The following is a 21,269-nucleotide window of genomic DNA, read 5'->3' on the forward strand; positions in this document are numbered from 1 at the left end:
CCAGGCTCCCCGACACCGAGCAAGGGGATTAACCACAGACGTACCCGCAGCGGGGCAGCGACACGGAATGCAGGGTTCCGAATCGGACGGCATGGGAGCGGCCCGAAGTGGGATCTGAGTGTGCTGTGCAACACTTACCTGCGTCCGCGGAGGGGGCGTGCGAGTGTGGGGAGGCCGCTTGAGTGCATTCCCACAGCCGGCGCCCCCTGCTGGCGAAGGGAGAGGCGTCTGAGGGTGGCGAGGCATGGGAGCGTCGACCACCGCCAAGCGCGCTCACCAAATGAAGGAGGGGCTGAGCGTGGCAAGGCTTTGTGGCGTTGTGCACGGTCTGCCTCACCTCCTTCCTCAGTGGGGAACAAGAGTGTCGGGCACTGTTGTCCACGCACCGCTGAGAAGAGGGGAATGAGAGTGGCGAGGCTTTGTAGCGTCACACACTGCTATTCTCGCCCTCTTGTGGGGAGGGGAATGAAAGCGGCGAGGCTTTGTAGCGTCACACGCTGCCATTCCTGAACTCCCGAGACCCAGAGGTATTGGAACCGCTCTTATTTAGCGCTGTGCGCAGCTCAACCTCGGCTCAGAACTACCCTTGTACATTAAGCAGGGCCGGGTTGGCCTGCCAGTGGCACTGCCACCCCACCGATGAGGGTAGTGAGAGAGAGGAAAACTTTATACAGATTATGGCCCTATTGGTGTTCCATATTTTGGCACCAATAGTTCCACAATGCCAAAGCCTTCCAATGCACATCCGAGAAAGGTCAAGGGGCAGGCAAGGCGATTTATGCATTGCACTATGCCTCAGCCACCTGGGAAAGCATGGCTGTCAAGTATGATTCAGCACGAGCGCCCACTATTACGGTGGGAATCTCGGCATCATCTTCATTTTCAACACATAACAGCCCTCTCTCCGATGCAGCGATTGACATCTGTCCTCTGCTAGAGCCCCAAATGAAACGCTAGGTCCCCTTTTAAGGACCAGCAATCCCATCTGTAAGCTACCAGCAGACATGTGAGATAGTGAGTGTGGCCGTGAGACGGCACACAGCGCGCTGAACACTTAAGCCCTTATGAAAAAGGCAAGACGAACAACACGCCGACGTGGCTATGCTCTCATGAGAGAGCATAGACCACCCTCAAACACAGTCTCAACATGCTTGCGATGCGATAGAGGAGTGAGGGGCCCACAGAGATGTACGCGGCGGGGAAGCCTCACTGTAATCCTCAGGTCACCCAGGCTTATCAGCCAAAATAGTCCCCCCTCTGGTGCACCAGAAAAGAGACTAGATCGGGGTATAAGCGAAGGGACTCAACCCCGTTTGAGGCATCATCGTCTCGACCGCGCATCGGAGGCGCCGAGTGACGCGCGCTGAGTTGCTGTGGCAGCCCACGCTGTCACCCAGCAGCTAGACGGCACACGGCGCGCTGAACACTCAAACCCTCACGCGGAAGGCGAGATGACCAGCGCGTCGACGTGTTCCCGTTCCCCTGAGAGAACACGGATCACCCACGAACACAGTCTCAACATGTTTATGCGAGAGGGGTCGTGGCCGTCAGGACAGGAAACAACCGCATCCAGAAACGCACGAGTGGAATGACGTCTTGAAAAAGACGCAGTGTCACACCCGTGTTGCTCTTTTATGAGGAAACGCTCTTTCAACAGTGCTGAAGCACCCAGGGGAAGACCGTGGCAACACACAGGTGGTAAGTGCAGTCCTGTGTTTGCACTCACTGAACAAACGCCCTCACCAAAACCGACAGTTGCTGTGAGAACAGCAGTTTGTTATGCTGATGCAGCGGTGAGCACGCGGTCGCGCTGATTGTGCCTTTTCGCCAACACAGAGCGTCCTTCTCGTTCTCTGGAGCATCTCTCTTGCAGATAGGCTCTCTTTTAGAAAAGCAGTCTTGCTTCATCAACGCCGTTCGGCTCCGAAGTGAATGACAGCGTGCATTCGCTCTCGCTTCCTGTTTATACCCGCGGCGTGGGGCGGAGCGCGAGATGCAAATCTCGCACGTTCTCTATATCTCGAAGCTGCTAGGGGCTCCCTGAAGTGATCCCAATTCGTCGGTACGTCCGACGTACGTCGAACGTGACCGACTGAAAGGGAACTATGTTTACCCTAATTCTTTTTAATTTTTTGACTGACTGCTGTCAAATATTTATTTAATCTACATCTTTTTTTCTTCAACAAAACCACAACGCTACATTATTTTTGAGTTAATACAATTTTCTTGGTTAGGAAAAATGTATTCACTAACAGCATTCCTTCCCTTAGTTTCATGTAGGAAATTATTTATCTGTTCAACAGAATACAAATCTCAATATCTACCGACATACAGTATATATCAATGCATGAATCATCATTTCTTTTCCAACACTCTTGTCTTTGGACTCTTTTTCCGCTTCATCATTTGAACCTGTAATGCCTTCTTGCATTAGATAACAATACAGCTATTAGTTGAAACTTCTTAATTTCTACCCTCATTACTTTCAGGCATGTTTACATCATGTGTACACCAGCTTCATTCTCTCCTTTTGCTTCTCCTTCTTCTCTTTGAGTACTTGCATTACTCAACAGCCTTTCCACGACTGTCACTCCACTATTCTCACCTGACAAACTTGGCATCCCTGTTTCTTCCTCTGCCTGTTGTTTATGAGAGTAGGAACATCTTTTGTGGCCGATATCTCCACACTCAAAACAACATAAATTATCAGTACTCACGTAAACCATATAGGAGCTCTCTCCACATGTCACTTGAAACAAAACATCCAGAGTTTTAGTAGGAGATGAAAATGTGTAATCTAAAAGACAATGCAGGCTTAAGTTCAGCAGATTTGCAAGCCAAAGGAATCATTTTTACAGCACTAGCCATCTTTCCAAAAAAACTTTGGGCACATTGGAAATTGTAACTTTTGTTGCTGGAGCATAAAGAGGTGTAACAGGTAAAGGTTTCTTTCACCCAAATGCCACTTTCAATTAGCCTGATTACCAGTTAGTTAGTAAAAAAAAAAAAAAAAACCTGCCTTGTTCATAAGAGATACAGAAATAATGTTTTCATGACCTACCTGTTCTCCTGTTGCTAACAGCACCTCCTCAATATGTTTACCTAACTCGGTAATGCATCAGGGCTGGGTCTTCCCCTGCAGAGGTAGACACCATCCTGAAAAAAATTTAAATCGTGTGAAAAAAAAGAAAAAAAGTTTTAACTGTAAAGAAAGTTTTGAAACATTAGGTATATTTACATTAAAGTTCCTTAATTAAAAGTAATTTAAAAGTTCCTCATTTTGTTTTGGAAGTCACCTACAAATAGGTTTACATGCATCCAAGGTCAAAAAAACTTTAATTTTCTCCTAACATACGTTGCACAACTTTTCATGAGCCTACTCTGCTCGGATTGGTCAGACGGCCCAGTCCAGGGGTTACGTTACAAGTTATCTGTGGCTATAAATGACAATACCCTTAACATAAAAATACCCTTACTTTCAGTAACTCTCTAAGTAAGGGTATTTTTATGTATATATGTATATATGTATCAATTTCTTTCCCATTCTGACATTCAGTTTGGAGTTCAGGAGATTGTCTTGACCAGGACCACACCCCTAAATGCATTGAAGCAACTGCCATGTGATTGGTTGATTAGATAATTGCATTAATGAGAAATTGAACAGGTGTTCCTAATAATCCTTTAGGTGAGTGTATATATATATATATATATATATATATATATATATATATATATATATATATATATATATATATATATATTAGGGGTGTAACGGTTCGTGTATTCGTACCGAACGGTTCAAGGGGTGAGTTCCAAATGGAATCAGTATTCCCTGTTTGATCATCCCTATGTGAGCAGGACACACGTGTACCGTATGTAGCAGTTTGGAATGCACTTGGCAAAGGGAGCGGCGTAAATTCCTCATTATCTTCAGCTGGGATGTTCCGGTGACAACGCAGCACAGTGTCCGTCAGCAGATCAGGGTTGCCTGATATTCACAACAAAACCCGCCCAATCGCTACTCAAAACTAGCCCAAAACAAGCCCAGTCTCATTTCAGTAGGGTTTTTTTTGGTAAAAATCTCTTATGGGGGGTAAAATATATGTCTTTTTGGCAGGGTTTCCTGCTGAAATACGCATTCCCGGTGCTAAATATCACACAATTGGGGTCGCTTCAACCTGCGGACATGTATGAACTTGGCAACACTGCAGCAGATGTCGCAGTTTTATCTGCATCATTTTCTTTTTTTTAGCCTAACTGTTGCAAATAAAAATAAACATTTTTTATTTTAAAATGTTTATAAAAATATGCTTTGTAATACTGTATATAAAAAGTAATATAACTCTTAAAAATATATTTTGTATATTTATTTATGCCGGCGCTGCGTTGTCACGGGAACATCCCAGCTGAAGATAATGAGGAAATTACGCCGCTCCCTTTGCCAAGTGCATTCCAAACTGCTACATACGGCACACGCGTGTCCTGCTCACATAGGGATGATCAAATAGGGAATACTGATTCCCGTGTCCTGCTCACATAGGGATGATCAAATAGGGAATACTGATTCCATTTGGAACTCACCCCGTGAACCGTTCGGTACGAATACGCGAACCGTTACACCCCTAATATATATATATATATATATATATATATATATATATATATATATATATATATATATATATATATATATATATATATATATATATTTGTAGCCTGACATCACTTCAACATGTTTGCATAATTTAATAAAAGATTTAATTCATATAACTGTCTTGCTCACTGCTTAGAGCTATGGATTATCTTGCACTACAAAAAAACATCTTTAGCCCCCCTCAATTCTAGCACAGATAATTTAGCCATTAGCGGTCAGGTTGTAGTTTTATATCACTTTGGAATATAGTTTAATTTTAAACCACAAGAATACTTGTTTCCTTTCCTCCAATTCAACATAAAATGTAAGGCCTAAGAGCTGGAACAGACCTTCTACTCTAATCTGTCGGTCTTCTATAAAATTAGTTTATTTAATAACGTATGTAACGTGGTTCCCTGTAAAATGGTCTCCATAATCTCTGACAAGAACATAAATAATCAGAGAGCTCCACCAGCAGAAGATCCACTATGTCTTCCTGTACTCTCCTTAGAACCACTAGAAGCAGACTTATCTGATAGAAAGCATACAAGCAGGGTATCGGATCCACCACTTCCCTGCCAAATCTTTGCCAAATCAGACCCATGGTTCAAATATGCAATTGCCATTCTCCAGGCCTCAACCCATGCCTTGAGAGAAGATCTGCCCCCATATTTAACCAATTTGAGATATGCACTGCCCTTAGTGACATAAACTTGTTCTGCACCTAAAAAAGAATCAAACCATATGACAGTCCTGGATGTCTGGAAGGAAATATCTCAAAACTAGAAAAAAACATAATAATTTCCAGGTAATTTATGTGACAGGCAAATATATCGCCCTCCGTAGGCTGTGCGACCTTCGTAAGCTGCTTTACCCAAAGGGACAGGCAGAGTCAAAAACTGCCATTATTTCCAATGTAACTGATAGCATTTGCTCCCAATACTTATTGTGTGGTGAGAAATTGTTAATCCACCACTGAAATGGTCTCAAATGAAGCAGGTCCACTGGTGAAGCTGCTGCCATAGACCCATAAGCCTGCGAACAGACCTACAGGAATGTCTTGCCCTGCTCTGAATCAATTCAGACAAAGGCGAAATGAAAGGCTGTAGACAATCACTCTTGCATCATGCATGAGTTGAGTTCCACCCTTAGGAATACGGTCTGTTGCCTCAGCAACAAAACAGTCTTCTGAAGGTTTATTCTCAGATCCAGCCTCTGTAGGTGATCAAGAACAGGTGAGTTACTGAAACAAAATAAAACAATGAAGATAGTGTGGACAAAAATATCTTCTTCCTGAAGAGGCGTGATAGCACATTCTTTTGAGTTACTGGTGACACACGTGGAGGGTGTTCTCTTAGCATCAGCTACTGACATAAAGGCAAGTAAACCTATGAAAGCAGACATCTTTTTTGTGGCAATTAACAAAAGCATATGTTGAAGCGGGCCTCATCATGACTTCATTTACGTTTGTGGTTATCTCAGATAATATGGTCTTCAGAGAATTTAACGTTAAAGAGTTTATATTGAAGTCTCTAATATTTTTGATTGTAGACTTTAGCATCTTAGCAAATCTCAGTGAGCACATTTTTCCTTTAAACTACACAGGAGACGTGCGATTATTTTGGTATTTTTATCTGTAAAAAAAATTGAGAGATTTAAGCAACGTTTTCTCTCTATTTAATCTCACTGAAGTTTAGTAGAAACAAAGGAAATATGTTTTGAGATCTCAAGGGCACTCTCTTTATGAGCTTTCAAAATTCTAACAAACTAAAATGTTCTTATTACCAAACTTCTTTATTTTTCTGTTTGGTCAGATGACACTCCAGAGACATGTATCTACTCCAACTGGTCTCCATGGTCTGCATGCAGCTCCTCAACGTGTGAGAAGGGGAAGAGGATGAGGCAGAGGATGCTGAAGGCACAGCTGGATCTCAGCGTGCCCTGTCCACATACACAAGACTTTGAGCCCTGCATGGGGCCTGGCTGCAGTGATGAGGGTAAGAATCAAACAAACACGAAATCAGAGTTTCATTCCCCAGATGTAAATGAACATGGAAGATATTGTCATTCATATTCAAAGCTCTGTTTAAAACCACAGTGATGAGCCTTGCCATCTACTATCTACATAGACATCTGTCTGCCATCCACAAAGGACATGTTCTAATTTTAAAAACAGCATGACAGGGTGCAATAGAATGAATGCATTGACTAAGGGCCCTATTATACACCCAGCGCAATGCGACGGCAGGCAAGAGTTTTTTGCTAGTTTCAGCACGACGCAGTCATCATTTCCATGTCCAGCACTACGTTGTTTAAATATCAAATGCACTCGTGCCCATCTGTTCGTGTAAATAGTGAAGACGCCATTGTGCAAGCACAACTGGCTTTTAAAGGGAATGGGAGATGAGACTCTGATTGGTTTATTGCACGTTACGCCCAAAACACACCCATGACTGATTAAGAGACTAGGTAAAACCCTTTTGGACCATTGTTATTTATGTCCGTCGTTAAACTAGCAAAAGTGGATTCGGATACACCCTAAATGCACCTGCACCACACGCTTCAGACCATGCGCTCAGAACGTTAAAATAGGGCCCTGTCTCTTTTTTCAAAGATCAAATTAAGGGGGCGTTTGCACGACACCATTTTCAAATAAAACAGAAAACGTTTTATGCGTTTTGGCTGTTAATTTATACAACATCAGTGGCATTTTGGGGACCTGAAAATGCTAACTTTTGGAAACAGGTTTCAAATGGCAAGTTTCCGAAAATTATATTGTCTCGCGAAAAACGTAATTTTGTGAACTACATGTTCAGTCTATAGGCACGTTGTGTTTCTTTACAAAGTGAGTATCAGTTGATACGGGCCTTCATTCATAAAAAGATGCCATTACAACAAATATTTAAAATATGCTGTCTTTAAATTGTTTCTTCATTAATTTGGAGAGTAACTGAAATTATTACAATATCAAAATATTAAAAACTTGCGATTAATCACGATTAATTACAGAAAACAATGTGATTAATTCGTTTTAAAAAATGTCATCGATTCACAGCACTAATAATAATATTTGTTTTTTAATGGTTTGAGAGTTCAGAGTCGACAGTCTTGAATCTCCACTGATACTGTAAGTTATGGTTTGATGAAACAGCTTAGAAAAATAGAACATTACTATTTCAGCTCTCATTTGTCATTCACATTAAGATAAATGCTAAAAATTGGCTCGCTGCTGGCAACCATGTTTGTTTATCTTTATGAGTGATATTTAAAGAACATGTTAGCATGTTTACCAAAGATAATGCATATCAGTTTTCAACGTAATTGATCACACTTTTATGCAGTTATAATAAATATATAGTAAATCTAGTTATAGTAAGCTTTTTTTGCCTCTCAGGCACCATCAAAGCATTGACAGCGATCAGCTCAGATCTATCAATCCTTTTCAAGCTCAACCTATGACAAGAGTTTAGGCTGTGGCTACTGTATCAGGCTGAGGTGTCAGGTCAAGTCACCTTTATTTGCATAGTGCTTTATACAATGCTGCCCTACAAAGGCTAAGTGCAGTAACTACGCAAACACTGAAACTGAGAAAAATGGCTTTAAAGTTTTTACACCAGCCAGTCAAACATGTTGTGGGTAGATTAGTGGTAATGCATTCATGTATTGCCTTCTTAGGAAGACATTTTTGTAGATAAAAACCATGACCACCGATGTGATCTTTGACCCCCAAAATGCAGATACTGCACTCTGCCTTTGGATGACCTTAAACAACTAAAACACTATTGCAAAGGCAAAGTGCAGTATCTACAAACTAAATGTGTTCATCCAACTTTTTTTCATGCTTCTTAATACATGTTTATAGTAATAATAAACTTTATATAATACAGAATTTTCATTTTCGGTTGAACTATCCCTTTAACATCATTTCTTAGAATTAGAGGTTAGAGAGTAAGTTAACTTACGTATTTCTTCTCCCTTTAGCCTAACTTCTAAGCTATTCTCAAACATGTACATTTCCTGTTTATGCTATCTACACCCTTAAAGCTATAATTAAAATATAATTATTATGTATTCTTAGCTAGCCTATCTGTGAAATCCAAAAAAACGATTGGCACTTTTTTTTTGTATATTAAGTAGCCTACGAAATTAGTGCGTGAAAATAGAGTACTTTCAGTACATTATGCAAGTGTACTTTTTCACCTAGTGCTTGCTGTCGGTCCGGCTGCGCTGCGCTGCGCTCGTCCGGTTGTCCGGTTGTCACCTGCTGACTGGCGCCGCTAACTTTTAGAGTAACTTTGTCTAACAAGATAACTTTACCAGACCCAGCTAACTTTTGAAGGAGTAACCCCTGTCAATACAATTGGATTAGCTGCCTGAAACGGAGAGATGTCTGAATCAACAAACACCAACGTGATTAAATCAGATTATCTTTACGTTGTCAGAGGATATTGCCTTTAAAAGAGCAGCACAGGTTAGTCAAAATTTGCTAGCGGCTGGCTAGTCAATGTTAACTGAATATAAAGCTCTCAGTTGCCTTACTATGAGTTATTATTTTGCTATCTTCCTTACCAGTCTTTGAATATTTGCGTTTTAACGTGAGTTCAAACATCATATGGCTGCGGGATTGTTTCTGTGTGTTACGATCGGGGCAAACTGCATAAGTTACAATCCCCATTGTGACAAGGCTGAAACCGCAGTATCTGCTGTGTCAAGAACTGGGAAACAAAGCTAGAACGCTGTAACATCACTTACTGCGGTTTGCCTTGGTATTGGCTTGGATTTTGTAGTTACTGCAATTTTGACACGCTCGTTTCTCTAAAACTGGACAAAATTGAACCAGCAAACTTTTTCACAAGACAGAACAGATGTCACAAAGCCCATTTCAAGTCTTAACTCAATTTTGACCAAATGTGTAGTTACTGCGCTTTGCCTTTGGACGGCAGAATACAGGTCGTTTAAAAGCAGTTTTACAGTGATACACAGGAAAATAATGATTCAGTGATACAAACAGAGTTCATTTTGGCTGTGAAGCAGCTCTAAAAAGAAAGATTTCAATGTTCAGCTGAAGTCAGTTCAGTGTTGATTCAGTTCAGTTGCAAAGATCATCATTTAATAAATTAGTTAAATTCAGCTCAATTCAATTAAAGCAGCTCTGCAGAAAACCGTTGTCATCGTCCAGTTTCTTTCTTATCAAATAGTGTTAGTGCAGTCAGATCTGGTTGGTGTGGGACCATGGCTGACATGATAAATGGGAAAAGACATTTAGCTTCAATGACAGAAGTTCAAGACAAATTTTGCTGCATTTAGATGAGCGTGAACGGGGCATTGCAAAGCAACAAGCTAAAATACACCCGTTCAGAAAGACAAATGTTGCAGCTTATATTATGAGATGTCCAGTGTAGACAGCTTCAAATAGTTGTGGAAAAAAAAAGTTAAAAAAAATCCACCTGGTGCATATACTGTATGTTGGATGGGTTTATTATATGTAAAACACTCAAGTTCGCTCTAGACAGAGCGTTTACCTACTCAACTGCTAATTGAAAGTAGTCTTTTTTTGACTGCTGAGACATGCCTTTAAAAGAACCCATAAGAGCTTATTAGTATTTGTGACGTTTGAGTCAGGGGAAAATATGCAAAATATGCTTTATTTTTGTAATTCTGCTAGGTGACACTAAATCAAAATATTTAAGCTGATTGTGGCATTGAATCAATTTTCTCGACATTAGCCACTAGATATGGAGTCTGTATCAGACATCACAGCTAAATCTGATACAACCCCTCCTAGAAAATCCCCACAAACGATGAGCTATTAGAGCACATAATTTGTGCCATGGCCTGGCAAAGTTTTAATTGATCCGGCCATAGCCAATTAGATGAGAGATATGAGAGAATGATGACTGAGCTGGAAAAAGAAATGCCTCTTGTCCCTCTCTTTCCTTTCCTGGTTCCTTTGGTTTTTGAGACTGGGTGAGTGGATAGAGAGTTATAATTTTAGTGTTTGGTAGTAGTGTCTAGTTTTATACTAGTACTAGTTTGGTACTAGTTTTAGCATCTCTGTTCTTGCCCTCTCTGGGGTGAGAACGGGGCAGATGTAGTTGGGTTTTAGAGTGGGTATTATTGTTCTTAGTATCCTAGCTATTACTGACCCGCTACAAAGTAAGATGTGGCTGATATGTGAGGTGAAGTGTCAGTGAAAACCTGAGGTAGTGAAGAGAATCTGGAAAAGATTTTATGAAGCAGAGGTGGACCTCTTCACCTCCCAACAGACAGCACAATGTCCCCTCTACTTCAGTCTGGGTCGCTAGGGCTCATTCTCAGTGCTAGGGCTCCGTCAACTAGAAGTTATGCTAATAAATGGGGTGTCTTTGAAAAGTGGTGCACTGCATGCATGGCCGTCAGTTTGGTTTGAAATGTGCTGGGGACAGAGACGCATTCAGAAGTGCATTTTCAGAAGTGCTGGGTCCAATGATGCATAATTTTTTTTCTTTCTTTCACGCAGGTCATGTTTTGAAAGACGATGTCCTGTAGCTTACTAATGTAAATAAATACAAATGTATACAAAAATCATGTGATGATGTCCGACTCGTTTTATGAAGAAGAAAGCCGTAAGTTTTCAAAAAGCATTAGACAAATGAAATGACCCACTAATCTGCTTCATAAGTAGCCTACCATGTTGACAATATGACATGGCCATGACGTGGTTTAATTTAGCCTACCTAAACAATGATTACCAAAATTCTCTCTCATGTTGCTCCTCATAACCACTGAAAATGGAAAAAAAAAACGAACCCAAGATCGGGCCTCGCTCTACATTATCCCTTATTACATGTATCCAGTCTTATAGCCTTATCTTACTCATGCCGAGGAAAGCGCCCGCAAATTCTTTAATATTTTTCATTTTTGCAGTTTTTTTTACCACTTCGTTATTTTGGCTCGGAATTTCGTTTGTTGGAAATATGAACTGAATTTAGAAATTACATTTGAAATAAAAAACTTTGCGTTTAATAAACAAAAACATTTTTGAAGCGTTTGGAGTGGAGTAGGCTATATACATGCAAAATGTAGCCTATTTAGATTCATAGTTAGGCTATATGTTTAAATGTTAGCCTATTATATTATGGTTTTAATGTCATATGTTGATACGTCAAAAGAAGACTGCTCTGGTTGCAAGCAAATTGTCAAGAAGAAATGAAGATTAGGGATGCTTTAACCGTTTACGAAAAGTAAGAATTTTGACAGATTAATATACAGTTAAACGGTTTAAAATATATTTATTTTTTATTTTTTTAAGATTTTTTTTTTTTTTTTTTTTTGCTGCATGGTAAAAGCAAAATAGGCCTATGCTATATTCGGTTTAAAGATCAGCTCAATATATAATGTATAATCTTTAAAATAGGCCTGTCCTTTTATTGAAACTGGGGCAAAAAGACATTTTGAAACATTTCACACGCTGCTACTTTCGGTTTTGCCGCAGAGACCCTTGTGATAAATAAATGTGTTGTATTTATGATAATCCGTGCAGATTTCAGTTGATGAAACTAAATTATAAAAGCGTGATAGCCTAAGTCACGAAAGACAACTGAATTACTGACAGGATGCTGTGCGCGCGTTCCGAGCGCAACACGGACAAGCATAGCGTGCCCAAATGGCCAAATAAACACAGAAATTGGCTATGTCAAAATGCCAAGTCGAGTATTCACATAAACACAGTAGATGTAAGCACTGTGTGCGTGCACACACACAAATGTATAACTGGACCTCAAAGTGAAAGCCCTGCAAAATTAATTCCATATTGCAACTTATTTACTGTTTGCTGCATATTTGTTTGTTTTTAGTTATACTACTGTTGAAATGTTATTAGGGAAATAAAAAGGAAAAAGTTTAAATAATAATTGTATATATTTTTACTGTGGCTCTTGATGCTTAAATGCTTTAACCAAAAATGAAAAATGGCTCTTTGGTCCAAAAAGGTTCCCGACTCCTGGCTTAAATGAACAAGTTGAGTAGAAAAAAAAAAACATATTTTCGAGCCGGCATGTCACAAAGGGCATTCTGGGTTGAGCCAGCAGCGCTGAGCGAGCGAATAGACAGCTATTTTTATTTGACAAAAAAAATTTGTCTGACGAGAAAGAAATGCCGGTTCTTTTTAAGATTCAATCGGATTTAGTAGTTCCCTTTCGAGGGAACTCGCACTGCATCGAAACGACACTTTGGGGATGCTCCCTTAGCATCAGCGAATCTGAAACCAGAATGCCAACTAGGCCAATCCGATTGGCGTGCGTGATGACGTAACCGTGACGGCATACCCGGAAGTATAAAAGGGGAGCTGGAACGTAATGTCGGCAGTTATCGCTCTTCAGCAATAGCGCTCTGTGTCAAAAAACTGTCTGTCTATTTATTGTTGTACGTCAGTAAGAAAGTGTGTGAATGATGGAAGAGAAAATGAGAGAGTTCAAGCAGTGTGTGCATCCTTGCCCTCGTTATATGTCGGGCTCGGATACACACCTGCTGTGTGTGCACTGTCTGGGCGTTCAGCATGCTCGAGCGGCTCTCGAGGGAGCCGCTTGTGAGCATTGCGAAAAGCTGACGCTCAGGGTGCTCCGCTCTTGGCTGGCCGTGCTCGATGAGGCCGGCCAGCCTCGTGAGCCCCGTGGATCGGTCCCGCATCCGCCGAGGCGGTGCGGCGAGGCTGGTCATGGAGCTCACGGATGGACTGTCAGCGGGACTGGGACTGCTGAGGCATCTTCCCAGTCTTTGTCTGACAGTTCAGATGTTCTCCTTCCCCGTGTGGAAGCCCGCGCTGCGGCTTCTTCCCCCGGGGCGGAGGACCCGATGTGTGAGCGGTCTGATTCTGAGGAATTAGACGTGCTCAGCATCGAGGCAGTCGAAGTTATAAGCACTTCTTAAATATGCAAGATTCCATCTCGCGATTGCTGTAAAAAAGACAGCGCGCAGGTTATGGGTCTGCAATTAAAGTGAACACACGCGATCGGTGTGCATGAGATACTGGCCGTATAGTACGATAAATCAGTATTGTCTGATATGGCTGCATTTAAGTCTGAGGATTTAAATGAGATATGATCTGACTCTGAGGAGTTAGATATTCAGCCTGTCATTCAGACCATGTTTCACCGTATTGTGTGACACTGTTTGGCTTTTTTTTTCTCGAGGGATGAAAGCCAGTTGTATTATGTCGGCTTGAACCACGTTGCTGAGGCAACGCGGGGTCTATGAGTCCGTATAAATACAAATAGAACAGTGTCGTCTGATTAAGTACGGCTACATTTAATTCTAGGGAATTAAATAAATATAATCTGACTTTGAGGAGTTAGATATTCAGCCTATCATTCAGACTATGTTTCACTTTATTGTGGCTGCATTTAATTCTGAGGAATTAACACTGCATGAAAAAAGGTGTATCCGGACCAGGATACTCCTGTATACACTGCTGAAATTCGGAAGAATCCAGGAGTATACTGGCCGGATAGGTCAAATTCCATGGATCCGTATATGTCCGTATTCATCCGAAATGGTACCAAATCGGATGTATGTTGTGGCCGTATACTCCCATGCTACAGCCATTTGTTGCCATGGCAAATAATCCCATCAAGTTTTTCCCAGGAGACATTTTCACACCTCTAAACAGCTTTGCCTTCCATCCCCTATTGGTCCTTCATCTCAAACTGGATTGGTTGTTTTTTTTAAAACCACTCCCAAAACCCAGACTGCTATTGGAGGACAGGACGCATTGAAAACCCAGTCAAGTGACTTTATTGGTTACTTCTAAGGCTAAGGGTGGGCTAGGTTTTGTAGCATAGGGACTTGATTGGTTATAGGCCAGCTATGCAGATTTTGCTAATTAATATATAATATATATATATAAAAAATAATCCCCTCTCCCTCCCAAAAGAAAAATACACACAAAACAATTTGCGAAAGTCTGAAATATTTATTAAAAAGGTATTAAAAAAAAAAAAACATTCTTAACAGCATTATAAACGAACATTAAAACAATGGTGAAACAAAAACAAGTGAACTAAATGTATTTAAAAGGGATGAAAATGTAAAGGAACAAATGTAAAAATATAAACAGTCCAAAGAACATAAATATACGTTAAATTGAATTGGTAAAGAAACAAAAAGGGAAAAAAAGACCGATGTAAAGGAATAAAATACACAGTGAACATAAAAAGGAAAAGAATAAATATAGAAATTAAACAATATAAAATGAGAACAATACATTTATAAGACAAAAAAAAATGTATATAAAATACACATAAATATTCCAAGTAAACAATATAACCAAATAAAAAGAACAAAAGCATTATAAACATACATTCAAATGAATGGGGGAAAAGATAAGTGAACAAAATGTTTCTAAAGGAAGGCGACGTAAGAGGAACAACAATACAAAACGTGGAGATCAAAAGCAACATGGACATCTAAAAAGGAACAAACATACAAAGTATACAATATAAAACGAGACAAAGAAATCTATAAATTAAAAAGTGTATATAAAATATATGTAAATGTTCTATATATGGGAACCAATAAAAGTATAAGTATATAAACATAGGAATAAAGTAAATATAAAATGGAACAATTGAATATTAAAATTATAATTATAAAATAATTGTGACCAACTCTAACACAATGTTGTTTGAGTTTTGAACATTTTTTCAAACTGGCATAATGGGCTGGTGATGTGATGCGTAGCGTGGGTCAGCCAAGTCTGGTTTGTAGTAGCTAGCCTAACCATCCACACTGGCCTTCCATCAACAACAGCAGCATCTTCATCAGACATCTTGTCTATAGTTGCGGTCTTCCACAGGTTCTGTGTTGGTTTGTGCAACCCTGGACCTGGTCTCCAGCAACTGCAAAACATGACAGTGAATTAACCACTAAAACTCAGAGAGGAGTATAGTAACATTCTGGAGGGAAAAAGCTTAACCGGTTTCTTAACTTACCCGTGTCTTTCTCTGACGGTTCTGTGTGATGTTCTTCATAGTGTTTCTTTTCTGGGCCTTTTCAGACTGAGCCAAAGAATACTTCCTCAGCAAAGTCTCACAAAATAAAATACATCTTGCGACCTGCCAAATAATACATTAATAATATATAGTTAATGCCAATAAATGTAAGTAAAACAATTCAATCAAAATGTATTTGTATAGTGCTTTTCACAATACATATTCAGGGGTTTTCCTGGGTCAAAAATGGTCTTCGGTGGTGGCTGACAGACATGGTCATCCATACACACACACACACACACACACACACACACACACACACACACACACACACACACACACACACACACACACACACACACACACACACACACACACACACACACACACACACACACACACACACACACACACACACACACACACACACACACACACACACACACACACACACACACACACACACACACACACACACACACACACACACACACACACACACACACACACACACACACACACACACACACACGGTAAAAAAAAAAAAATACCCTACCCACTTGATCTGCAAGCGCAAAACTGACAATAAATTTGAAATAAATTCAAAGAAAGTTTGTAACTTTTGCTTATCTTATTTTGATACCTTGATGTTTGTTTTTTTTCCTCATTTTTACACTATTTACTGATAATTGTTTGTTTTGGTAATCATATCAATATTAAAAAAATGAACAAATAGCCTAATTTTCTGCCATATACAATCAGCTAGCTAACAACAACTTTGTTCTGGGTTCACCTCACTCCAGTCTAAACTAAATGATTTTACGCTATTTATTTTACTACACATTGTCCACATAAATAAGCTGAAAGACTGTTGATAATTAAAAATAATTCTTACTATCCACTCTTGCTAAAATGGGTAAGCACACTTGTGTTCTCATTTCAGGTGTTGTTCTGAGTAAATGATTAAACTAATTCGTGAGTTCAGTGTTGGACAGATCAGTTGTTCTAACCAGTCGTTAAAATGATTCAGTTCAAAGGAGTCATTAGGTGGCGAATCGGACATTAGCAGACGCGTTGTGTGTGAATCCCGTCTGTTAGAACATCGCGAAAGATTTGTCAACACACAGAAAACACTTCATAACCGGATGGGATTTGTTTCCTGTTTATTTAAAGTATGCTTTATGCAGCTGGTCAGAGAATCAGTCAATGTTTTTTGAGCGCATTTCACACCCAGCGGTAATTAAAGGAAGACGTCTGATAGCGCCACGTGCAACATGGATTCGGTCTTCAGACCTTTTGATTTTGATTAACGTAAAATGTGAAACATTAGAAAGCTAAGAATGCTTATTTTGAAGACAGAGAGAGTGCGAGCGAGGGAGGAGCTCTCTGATCGTTCTCTCTGTCACTCAGTTAACTCAAGTGCAGCACTCATCTGTTCTACATCACTCATAAATCACAATAACTCATCAAATAAGGCTTTGGCGGGACAAAAATTTGTTTTGGCGGCCGGCAAAAAAATGTCAATGTAGGAAAAACCCTGATATTGTTTCAAAGCAACTTTGAAAATGCAGAAAATGCATGCGTCTACATTACAGAAAAAAACAGAGAACATTAAAATAATTTTTAAGAGTACCTTTTACACATTCAGGGTCAACATCTGTAAAAGTTCTTCAGGATCATGGATTCAAAACTTCTGGATCATGAGGGGGGAAGAAACATGCACACACACAAATGAATATTAATTTGTTTGATAAAACATTAATATTAATTATCAACTTACGGACAAGGACTTGCAAAACATACTCACCAGGTCCATACAAAAACTTCACAGTAGATCCAAAATCCTGGTTTGCCTATAATTCTTCAGAGTCCAAGTATGGTGGTTTCCTGTCCTCTCTGTTGAACAAGTGTACATGACAGTGTTCTCAGATTACTCATTCCAAAGCTCTGTTACATTTTATGACAAGCTTGATCTTAAAACTAGCTGACAGTAGGGATGGGCATTATGGCCATATTATTATACATACATGAGAAATTTTATTTTACAATAACGATATCACAATATATTTATTTTGATGGATATTTTATTAAAATGCTACAGAATAATACTGCTTTAAAAGTCTTCACTGTATGATATTCAATTAATTAATATCACTTGATTCTTAAAGAAGCAGAAGGTCTTCTCTATTCTTTTGTTTTATTAAAATGATGACAAAGCTGCAGCCCCTTTAAGAACGGATGCACAGAATGACACGCATCCGGGTTTCCCCACGTTAACTTGAACTGTTTAACTTACTTAAAACATAACTGACTGTTTAAATCAAGTGAATACCTCACATGACAAGGTTTCTGAGATAATTGTGTGCATTTTACAGAAAGATAATTGATTTCGGGATCGCATGCTGTCTGAGAGAGGCTTATTTTAACACATGCATGTCCCGTTCATTATTCTACATTCAAGCATGTTTCCTTGTCAAAATGTCAAAAAGTTTTAGTACAGTCAGTGCTGCGTTATATACGCTATATTCCCATTCCGCAATATAAAAAGGTAATGTTAACGTTTACAGCAAAATCGCTAACAATAGTCAGTATCATCAGATCGCCATAACACCCAGCCCTATCTTAACAATATTACAACAAAACACAGAAACAGAATATGCAAGTTAATCACGATTAGCATATGACTTTAATGCACTAACGTTATATCTTGATGAGCAGTAGAAACAATATAAAGGGATTAACGTTACCTTCTGCCGTCTGCTGTCCGCCATTGGAAACTTAGTCTGTTCGTATTCATGTTTTTTCGTTCTCAGTCGACATCCCACCATCAAAATTCGTCCAAAATAAGATTTTAACAGGTTTAAATGGTCCATGCAATGCCATTAATAGACCGTCGTGAAGATTAGAAGCGTCGCGTCCCCGCGAGTCACGAGCAACTCCAACGGCAACGGGTGTATAATTCAAACTGAAGGCGCGCACTGTCATTGGCCAGATTTCTGGATGACGTTCAGATTGACCAATCACGCTCAAAAGAACACGGAAAGACAGCAAATAGCCTTGCAAATATAGAAAAAAACTTGTTTTAAACAACAGTTAGAAAATGTGTATATTTATTTTTATTTGCTGTTATATTTAATGAATTGGTCAAATGGTGTTTTGTGGTGTGGGCAGAGGCCTGGAAGTTTCAACCTGGAGAGCAGTGCAGATTTATACTCTTTAAAAACAATTATTGTTTGATATTTAGTTTGCTATATATTTTGTTATATTTGTATCCAGAATTGAATGTAAAACCAGTTTGAATGTAAAAATACACCTTCACTGTAAAACAGAAAATTAAAGTAAAATATCTTAATTTAAATAAGGAAAAATCTGTAAACTAATAGTGTTTTCTCTAAAACGTTTAATGTAAATTTCTGTGAAGTTTTTAAACTTTATTTGACTTAAGATATTTGACTTTAATTTTACGGTTTTTGTTTTGCAGCTGTAGCTGCTGTTTTTTTAGGTTTTTATTTTTACAGTGTAAATATAAAACTAATAAGATTTACTTTAAAATGACAAAGAATAATGTTAAATTGTTAGTATGGACATAAACATAAACCTTTAATATAATGAGCTAAATATTGTATTACAGTTGTTAATTTACAGATATTGTTTGTAATTTTGCATGAATTTGTTATTTATGAAAACAGAAAAATAATACAGTGATGTTCCTGTATAAAAAAATTAGAATTACTGTAGTTTGTCATTAATGATATAATCCTTAAAATAACAGTCAAGTTGTTTATTTAGATATTGTTTGTAATTTTACATCGTTTTAAACATAATTCAAAATTACAAGAAAATACTGTAAAAAAAGAAAAGTTTTTTTCTGTAAAATTAGGATTATTTTTATTGGTTGCCTTATTTTTATTGGTAACCTTATTTTTATTGGTAACCTTATTGGTTGCACCTACATCTATTGTGAGTGGTGGATTTCAAACCTCAAAACGCCCCTCTTTTGCAGCGTGTTAAAGTTAAGAATCTTAGAGTGACACTTTTTGTTAACAGTTGCAGAGCTGAAAGATCTGCTTGTGTTTCTGTGTTTCTTGAGCAAGTGAATCCCTGCTCTTTTTTATTCCATATTTTTATTTTGAGCATATCAGTTTTTGGTGTTTTTAAAACAAACTTTTTCATTTTCCACATTTCATCTCCTTTTTATTTAATTCTATTATTGCCTACAAATTATTGTAAAACTTTGCAAAAATTGTTTGGGGATGGTCTAAAATGTTTGGTTAATTATCCTTTGTTAATTCCATTACATTTCTTTGTTTATTTCATTACATATTCAGATTTTTTTGTGAACGTATATGTTCAGACAGGGTTTTTATTTTGTACTGTTTTTATAAAAAATATTTGATTAAGAGACTCTTTTCATGCAGTGGTTTTAAGGCCCTGACACACCATTCTGATGGTTTGGCCCAGACCCAGGCAACGTGAACCAACCCCACAGTCGGCTTTAGTCATTGCTAGTTCAGTTTAGTGTTTCAGGGCCTTAAGAATTTATTTTTTCTGTGTAAAAAGCTTGTTTGCTGTAGCCTACAGTAGACCAGAGATAATTCTCAATCCTGAGGTCCTCCCCTGCCCCCCTCCTTCTGAGAACAGCCAGCACCTAGTGTCAGTCATTAACATATGAAAGGTCTTCTTCACACCTAACAGTCCTCAGTCCAAGCACACCCAGCAATGTTTCAGCTGTATATGTCCGTGAAATTTCACGGATTCCTGTATACGTCCGCATACGTGAGGTTTCCGGGTTTTTCTGGAAATATACTGTTCCGTGATACTCTGATCCGCTTTTTCCCACATACATCCGGTAAACATCAAATTACACAGGAGTATACCATGCCCGGATAGTGCCGGATTTCAGTGTTTTCATGCAGTGTAAATTAAAATATTATCTGACTTTGAGAAAGAAAAAAGAGTTAGATATATTTTTTATTCAGCCTGTTATCCAGATCAGGTTGCACGGGTTTGGTGATTATGATGGCATTTAATTCCGAGGAATTGAGTGTCATGTTATCCGACTTTGATAAGTTGGATACTTTAATTCTGTCACCCAAGCGTGTTTAACTTGTGAACTGGATATTCATCTAAGAGGGAGCCCTCCTGAAGTTGATGTTGTTCTCGCCGCCTTGTGGCCTGCGGGACACATCAGTTTCAGGCAATTGCTAATCGCAGTGTCCGCTCTAGTGTTGTGGCCCTGTTAAGCTGCTCCCTTAGATGAGGCCCCTGCTGGCCAGCCCCCTCTCCCGGGTAGGAGCGATCGAGGTCGTCTCCCCTGTGGAGTTTTCGGGAATCGATGCTGTGTTCCCGCCGTCTAGTACGCTTCGGGCCACATCGTTTCCCCGTGCACGCGTGCTGCACCAGCCGCCTCTAGCAAGACTTGCGGTGGTCCAGCAAACGCGTACGCACACCGAAAATCTTCCTCGATTTCGCCCTGCCGGTTAGCCGCTTCAAGGGGTCGGGGAGGAGGCTCGGTTGACACCCGAGACCGGCCTCGAGAGGCTGGTTCCCTTAGCAGATTATCTCGGCGCATGGTTATGCCTCCGAATATATCAGCTTGGGGCCTGCAACTGTAGAAAGGGGCATACAGACTGCAGTCCGGTTACCTTCCCCTGAAGTTCAGTGGGGTG

At 39.5% G+C, this 21,269-nt stretch overlaps 1 protein-coding gene across 1 annotated transcript in view; it reads left to right on the top strand.

Moving 5' to 3' along the window:
- Window positions 1-21,269, top strand: part of spon1a (spondin 1a) — a 329,503-nt gene that overhangs the window by 273,366 nt on the left and 34,868 nt on the right. The window contains exon 11 of the mRNA XM_079824799.1: window positions 6,448-6,630. Coding sequence (XP_079680925.1) covers window positions 6,448-6,630 — 183 coding nt within the window. The remainder of the gene's footprint in view (window positions 1-6,447; window positions 6,631-21,269) is intronic.

This window comes from Gobio gobio, assembly GCF_949357685.1.
Source record: "Gobio gobio genome assembly, chromosome: 9".
NCBI classification, from domain to species: domain Eukaryota; kingdom Metazoa; phylum Chordata; class Actinopteri; order Cypriniformes; family Gobionidae; genus Gobio; species Gobio gobio.